At 48.4% G+C, this 8471-nt stretch overlaps 1 protein-coding gene across 1 annotated transcript in view; it reads right to left on the reverse strand.

Moving 5' to 3' along the window:
* Positions 1-3138, reverse strand: part of LOC119294505 — a 13244-nt gene extending 10106 nt beyond the window's left edge. Inside the window, exon 1 of the mRNA XM_037572702.1 lies at positions 3023-3138. Coding sequence (XP_037428599.1) covers positions 3023-3124 — 102 coding nt within the window. The 5' untranslated portion in view covers positions 3125-3138. The remainder of the gene's footprint in view (positions 1-3022) is intronic.
* Positions 3139-8471: the final 5333 nt, after the last annotated feature.

Here is an 8471-nt window from a genome sequence, read left to right on the forward strand (position 1 = left end):
TTTCCAAAAACAAAAAAAATTGTCTCTTATGGCTCTCATTTTATTGAACTAACCGTAAGCAAGTTTCACAAAAATATATGGCATAGAGTGGCAATACAAGGTCGGAAACCAACAGGGCCGTCCATGGCCATGTGCGAACAGTGCGACCGCACCGGGCCCCCATGTTTTAGGGCCCCTAAATTTTGGGCCTAGTTATATTTTTGGGTAGGCTATTTTCTTTGTTTTTATGGTTTTTGTCTTTCCGGCCTGGTTTGATCGCCTGCTCTCCGAAAACTATCTCCCGATCAGGGCCTTCTCACGGTGAATTTGGTCGTCCCTTCGTTTCCGGTATTCCCGAGTCCTCCGACTAGATCTTATCTGCTTGCCGCCAGCACCGCAAGGACCAAGAGGGCAGGGGCCATGCTACAGAATTTGCGCCATGAATTCGAGCACGAATCGAGTCTAACAGGTGCCAACATTGCCAAGCTAAGCATAAGCCAGCCGCTGGTTGAACGCCAAAGGCTAATGCCAGATCGATAAGAAGATTAATTTACGCATCACTGACCAGTCAATGTCCATCAGGTGCCCCCAATCCAAAGCAGATTTGTTTTAGGCTATTTTCTCTATCAAATAATTTAGTGGCTAATGAGTATACTGAATATGTGCAACAGTTCACTGATAATTGGGTGAAGTATTAGGGGGAAGATAGTACGTATGATATGTCCCCAAATATCGTATGAAATAACAAGTATAGTAGTATAATTTAAGTGAGAGTATGTTTTAGGTATAAGTTTTTTTTATTTTACGGCTCAATTCTCATTTCGCACTGGGGCCCCGAATTTCTGAAGACGGCCCTGGAAACCAAACAACCCCTTATCCGACTATCCGGAAATATCGATGCATTAGTCCACATCCTCTTCTACCTCTCGCTCTCTCTCTCTCTCTCTCTCTCTCTCTCTCTCTCTCTCTCGTCGTCTCTTCCTTTTTCCTCTCACCTGTACGTCGTCGCGGCCCCTGTTGCTTCAAGTTGCCGCCGCTCCACACAGCCTACAAACCCCGGGACCACTACGTTACAGCCGCTGTTAGGGCATCTCCAATAGATTGTATGTTAGTCTTGTTGGTAAAATGTCCATGTCATCAACCAACAAGCTATCATACAACTACTCCAATAGGTTGTATGTAAGCTATCCAATAAATGATGAGAAAATAAATGTGATTGCTCTCTATTTCACCTTGGAGCTTGTGCAAAGGTTGTTGGTTATTTTACATACAACTTTGCTCTCTCTTCATATTTATTGCATGCCACATCATCACTATGTCCTACTCCCTCCTTTCCGGTTTATAGTGCTTATCTCAAAATTTTAGTTTTTCCATTTTATAAGGCTCAATTTGGTTGTTTCCCATCACATGTTAAGATTCCAAGGTGCATTAAATCATTGCATGCAAGTATTAAGAGAAAATTGACCAATGCATGTAATTTATGCATGCATGAATTGCAACTAATGCATTGGTAAACATATTTTTTGGAGGAAAAAAAAGCATTAATTGGGTGCTTTTGCAAACTCCAAAAGGTATTCCATCACTCACCATCTACATTGGCTGATGACATTTTTAAATTGAGCCTTATAAACCGGAAAGGAGGGAGTAGATGGCAAATTTACCAATATCTATCTTACAACTATTGGAGATGTCTTTACAAACCGCGACCCGACTTTGTGAGCGGCTGCACTGTTGCAAGGTCGGCTGCAGGCGTGCTGCTCGCCGCCGTGCAGACCACTTACAAAACCGATCTGGACAAGCCCAACAACCCGCCTAGCCACACTTAATGATTGAGAATCGTTTCACGTCTACACGTCGACCGAACCTTTCGGCCGATCGTGCGCGCGCACTGCTTTAGTAGGCCCGTCACATCGCTTTTTCCCATGCGTTATCCACCTTCTCCACAACCCTCATTGCTCTTCTTTATCCCGCATCTCAGCTTTTCTCCTAAAACAAATCGCCAGCCAAGCCCACCGCCCCCAGCCACCAGTTGCCGGTAGGCGAGGTCGTCGGCGCCGAGTCAGCTGAGGTTGCGTGCTGCAACCCGCCATGACGGACAGCCGCTCTGGGTCGACGGCCTGGCTGTGCGCTACCACACCCCGTGTCCTCTCGCGTTTGCGTTGCACACTCCGACGAGGCCATGCTACGAGCGGCGACCGGTGACTGGAGACCAGCACAACAGCGAGGCATGCTGCAACCTGCGTCAGCCGAAGCTGGAACCGCCATCTCGGCATGCTGCAACCAGGCAACACAGAGTTGCGACGGGGCGGGGGGTGACGGGCGGGGCTGGGATTGCGTGCTGCAACCGGCGACGAGAGGTGCTACAACCGGTGTCGTCGGGAGCATCGATGGTCCGCTGTGGTGCTCCAAATTTTTCTTTGCTTGAAAGCCGACGAGTTGGTTTCTTTTGCTAGAACCAACCCAGATTTTGCTATTACCTTCTTTTGATTTTGCTGGAACCGGCTAGAAATTTGCTATCACCGTATCTTGCTGGAAGAAGCCTATTTTTTGCTACCACCGTCTTCTAATTTTGCTGAAACCAGTATTTGATTTTGTTTTTTGTTGGAAACAGTATTTGAATTTACTGGAACCAGGCAGGGGATTTGCTTCAACCGGCAAGAAGGTGTTGTCGTGGCGACGGCGGTGACCGTGTTGGTAATTTTTGCTTCAGCCTTTATGTTTTTTACTGGAAACAGCAATTGGTTTTGCCGGAACAAGGCGGAGTGGAGATTTTTGCTGCAACTGTCCAGTGGGGCGAGCGTCCACGGCGTGCTGTGCCGCGGTGAGCCGGCGGGCGGCGGCAGTGAGCAGGCGAGCAGTGGGGTGAGGGCGACGAGCAAACCACAGGGGGAATACGATGGATCTGAAGCGAGGAAGAAGGGAACTGGCGTGGGATAGATTGCTAAATCGTGCGGTCCTAAGCGTTAATCTTGTGGCCGCGCGGCGTCCGGCCTCCGGCGCCTAGCACTGCCCTTAATGATTTACATGGGATGATGGATCATACCTGTGTAGGCGCGTCCGGGTCAATGTCCTTCGCGTCGACCACCCCGACCTGGCGCCACGCCGCCGGACGGCGGCCAAACAGAACCGAGAAGAACCCTCCCATTTTCCTCTTTACCTCTGAAACTAAACTTGGGACTTGAGAGATGACTCAGAATGCCAGGCTCCTTAATTAGCTCCTGAATTATATATAGAGGTAGCGAAAGTTCCACAAAAAATTATGGGGAAAGGTGCGCATGGTAATTTTTCAGTTTGAACGCATAAAGGTTGTTTCGTTGTAAAGGAGGAAGCGCTTGCATGGATGCACGCTTTCTCCGTGTAGATTAAGACGAACGACATTAGAAAACATCTACTCCCGTACTAAGCATCAGCCGACCATCCGTTTGTTCACATACACATGCCCGCACGCTCCCTTTTGACTGACACCTAATCCAGGTCAGTCCCGACATGAGTCACGGGGGAAGCATACAGCTTACATCGAGACATAAAGTTTGCCAAACACTGAAATATAAACTACTCCTGCGAGTACTATATAGCCACTCAAATTAAAACCTGCAGCTTTCTGCATGCTAGTTTAGTACTAGTCAAGTATTTAGCGTTGGAGACTTTGTCCAAAAGATTCCTGTCAACTGGACGCACGCGTCTGGCTAGCATCAAGATTTGAGTATCATGGTTATTTAAAAAATCGGTTCTGCTAAAACTCAGCTAGCTGAGTTTTTTGTTTGGTCTCATTCACCTGCGTGACCATCGGATCTGCTGAGTAAATATGCAATTTTTTTAACTAATTTAATCCATAAATAGATGACTAGCATGGCATTAACAGAATTACGATACTGATCTATACGAGCACGTACTATGCAAACAGTTGACAAATCTACACATAATGCTTGTACCGCTAATACGGAAATAATCAGAAGAGGGATAAACGCGTTATACCCTCTAGTAGTGTCACATCCCTAGTTCTGGCCTGTCCTATGCCTGCTTCCATCTGAGCATCATGTTTAAATTTTTGAAACCTGAACTGAGGAATTTTGGAAGCCTCAAAAACTTAAATAAAAGAAGGGCAAAAACCTTAAAAATCTCATTCATTGCTCCAAAATGCTCTTCTTAAATGTTTGATAATTTTGGTAAGGCTTCTGGTCCCAACCAAAATATTGAACATTTTTAAGGATTTATTTTTGGGACTTTGAATTTAAATCATTAGCTATTTGAATTTGAATTATATTCATATAACTAGAGTATAATTTCAAATACCCCTGAAATATTTTATGAGCTTTTGGAAAAGTCCATATAGAAAAATAAAAATATTCAGAGGAGCTTTTGGCATTGCTTGAATTATTTTAAATTCAAAACAGTGGCAAAAGATTAAATAAAAATAAAACAAACAGAACAATAAAACAGGAGAGAGAGGAAACCTACCTGGGCCACTTACCCGCAGCCTACCTGGCGCCACCAACCGGCCCAGCCGGCCCAGCCCATCTCCACCCCCTCCCCTGTCGTCTTCCTCCCTCGCCAGAAGGACAGAGGCGAGGCGTGGCGCGCGCCCGAGAGGCCTCGGCCACCTCCTGCTTCCTCCTCGACGCCCGGAGACGCCACGCACCTCCCTACCTCTCTTCCTCACTCTCCCGCGTCCCCATCCTCTCCCCGGAACACTCTCCCCCTCCTCCGTTCTCCTCACCCGAACGGAGCCGCCGCCACCGACGAGAGCCACCGTGGCTACCGGCCACCCCACGCCTCACCGACGCCCCAGGAAGCTCCGCCCCGACCCCCTCTTCCTCCCCACCGATCCACGGCCCTCCGGAAGCCCTGCAGCGTCGCCCTCAAGCTCGCCCCCAACCTTCGGCCGCCGGCGAACTTTCGAGGATTCGCGAGCTCCAGCCCCTCCCCGGCCTCGCCGTTGCCTCCACCAGATCCGCTGTGAGCTACTCTTCCATTCCCCCTCCTCCTCGCGCTCGTTCCCGTACTCTAGCCGCCCTAACCACCTTGCCGAGCGCTCCTCGCCGCCGGCCATGGCACCGCCGTGGCCACAGGTGTCTTAGCTCGCGTCTGAGCACGCCCTCGGGCTCGAGATGTTCCCAGGAGCCGAAAACTCCCATCGGTTCGTCCGTAGCCGCACCATAGCATCGTCTTAGGCGATGCCCGAGCTCCGGTCGCCGCCTCTCTCGCCGTAGTTGCTGCTACCGGTCACCCCAGCCGCGGCCACAGCCACCGCTGGACGCGCCGCGTCGCGGACGTTCTAATGAGCCAAACCGCGCGCCAAACCATCGCCCCTAGCTCAAATCCGAGCCGCGCCGCCGTGCGGAATGGTCGCCGCCGGCGATACTCCGGCGACTGCCGACGGGGCACGCTTAATTAGTGTTAATGGCCCCATTAATTAAACCCACAGCCACTGACAGTGGGCCCCACCCCTGGTCAAACCCCAGTCAGCGCTGGGTTTGACCGGGATTAGCTCCTGTGTCACTGACGTGTGGCCCCCACACGTCAGGTTTGACCCGAGCCAGCCCAGTTGACTCTGCTGACGTCACAGTGACATGGTGCTGACGCCATAATCATTTCTGGATTTAATATTATTCAGGAAATTCCAGAAAATGCCCTAAACTTCAATAAATCATAGAAATTCAACCGTAGCTCCAAATTAAATAATTTATATATGAAAAATTATCAGAAAAATTCAAGGAATCCATTTGTACCATTTTCATGCATGTTAGAACAACTTATAGGTGCTGTTTAGCACAAATCATATAAATGGCATCTGAATAATCACATATGGAGTTTGAATTTGAATCTTATATTCAAACCAACTTCATTTAATCTGTTGCTAGTTGCATTAGCTCAAAACACATTCATATTTCCATGTCATGAGCATGCATCATATTGTGCATTGCATTGATTGTATTTCTTCTTTGTTGTCGGTATCTGTTCCCTCCCAGTAGAGGATGTTCCGACGTTGTGATCGTTGACACTGATGAAGACTCAATGTTATCTTCAGAAGTGCCAGGCAAGCAAAACCCCCTTGTTCATTCCGATAAAATCCCACTCTCTCGCTCCTGCTCTCTTTTACTGCATTAGGACAACACCGATTCATCTGTTACTTGCTGCGGTAGTTGAACCCCTTTATCCTTTGCATGACCTGTCATTGCCACAGTAAATAGATGAAACCCACTAGCATGAGTAGGAGTTGTTTGAGCCCTGTTGTGCCTACTCATTCATGCTTGTTTGTCATGCCTACTACTGCTTAGAGTCGAGTCAGGTCTGATTCATCCGGGATGAATCAGAGGTGTGTGAACATGTCCTACGGTGTGTGAGCTAAGCGTGTGAACACGATTTGGTAAAGGTAGCGGTGAGAGGCCATGTAGGAGTACATGGTGGGTTGTCTCATTGCAGCCGTCCTCAGGAACTGAGTTCTGTGTTTGTGATCCATGATTCAGCTACTACCACGCATTGGGCCCGAAACCAATGGACCCTCTCGGCTTCTTGATCACCCTTGTCCTCTGTCCAGGAGTTGCAAGTAGTTTCTGGTGTTTGTAGTATGCTAGAGGCCGTGCGCAGCGCTGACCGTAGGGGTGGGCTGTGATGCGGTAGGCACGTGGCACGGTGTACCGGGCGCCCGTTTGGTGTCTCGGGAACCCTGTTCACATCGTTTGGGGCTGTGAGCGAAACTCCGGCCGGATCTCCTCATGGATGGAACCCGAATAGGCGATAAACCTGGACTAGAGACTTGAGTGTTTAGGTAGGCCGTGGCCGACACCCACGTTGGGCTTCCGCTTGAAGGTTGCCGAGTACATGTCGTGTAAACGGCGGTAAGTGGTGAGAGCGTGTGTGAAGAAGTACACCCCTGCAGGGTTAACATCATCTATTCGAATAGCCGTGTCCGCGGTAAAGGACTTCTGGGTTGCTTATATCAGTTCATAGACAAGTGAAAGTGGATACCCTAAAATACGCAAGATAAGCGTGAGTGCTATGGATGGCGTCCTCGTAGGGAGACAGGAGCGGATCCATAGTGGTGTATTGATATGGTGAATATGTGGACTCATGTGCGCCACCTAAAAAGAGTTACATTGCAGTCGTAGTTCAGGATAGCCACCGAGTCAAAGCTGGCTTGCTGCAGTTAAACCCCACCATCCCTTTGTTGATAATGATGCGTATGTAGTTAGTTCTGATGTAAGTCTTGCTGGGTACATTTGTACTCACGTTTGCCTATTTTATGTTTTTGTAGAGAGACTTCAGTCTCACTAGTATTTCCGCGTGGTCTTCGACGTTTAGCTTGTTACCTCAGCTACGATCTTGTGCCTCGGCAGGATCTGATAGATAGTCAGGCTTTTCAGCCTTTTCCATTTATAGATGTCTGTACTCAGACATGATAGCTTCCGCTTGTGCTTTGACTTGTATGCTCTGATTGTTGGGTCATAAGACCCATGTTTGTAATATCTCGCTCCTCGGAGCCTATTGAATATTTACTTGTGTCGTAGAGTCATGTTGTGATGCCTTGTTGTATTTGCACATATCGAGCATATTGTGTGTATGATTGAAATGCTTGGTATGTGTGGGATCTGACTATCTAGTTGTTTATCCTTAGTAGCCTCTCTTACCGGGAAATGTCTCCTAGTGTTTCCACCGAGCCATGGTAGCTTGCTACTGCTCCGGAACACTTAGGCTGGCCGGCATGTGTCCTTCTTCATTCCTGTGTCTGTCCCTTCGGGGAAATGTCACGCATTGAGTATCGGAGGCCTGTTAGCCCGCTACAGCCCGGTTTACCGGAGTCCTGCTAGCCCAGTGCTACAGCCCGGACCCACTTGCTGATGACCGACACATTCGATGCTGGGTCATGGATGTCTGTCCCTGTAAGTCTGTGCCACTTTGGGTTTACGACTAGCCATGTCAGCCCGGGCTCCTTATCATATGGGTGCTAGCGACACTATCATATACGTGTGCCAAAAGACGCAAACGGTCCCGGGCAAAGGTAAGGCGACACCCGTGGGAATACCGTGCGTGAGGCCGCAAAGTGATATGAGGTGTTACATGCTAGACCTATGTGGCATCGAGTCGGGGTCCTGACAGCGTTGGTATCAGAGCTTGACTGCCTGTAGGATTACCAAGCCAAACTGGTCGAAGTTGAGTCTAGAAATTCTTTAGTTATGTAAGGGAATTGATTGTGGGATGGAACGTAAGGCTCTTTTTACTCCTTATACCTTATGCCCTTCTGATTTGAGCCATCTTATCTTTCCTGCGGGGATTAAGAACTAGGCTTTCTCTTCTTTCTATCAGGATCACGTGTTACTAATCCGTAGACTTATAGATTGTTGGATTAAGCCTCAGTTCAGTTTCTACCTCTGTATGTTAATTGTTGATCTCCAAACCTTGATATTGTGCTTCTGAGTGGTTATGCCACCATTTTTGTGAATGTCTCAAATCTTTTCTGAGCATTTACAGCCGTTATGCTGTCCGAGTCATCC

The sequence above is a fragment of the Triticum dicoccoides genome, chromosome 4B (genome assembly GCF_002162155.2).
Source record: "Triticum dicoccoides isolate Atlit2015 ecotype Zavitan chromosome 4B, WEW_v2.0, whole genome shotgun sequence".
Classification (NCBI taxonomy): Eukaryota; Viridiplantae; Streptophyta; class Magnoliopsida; order Poales; family Poaceae; genus Triticum; species Triticum dicoccoides.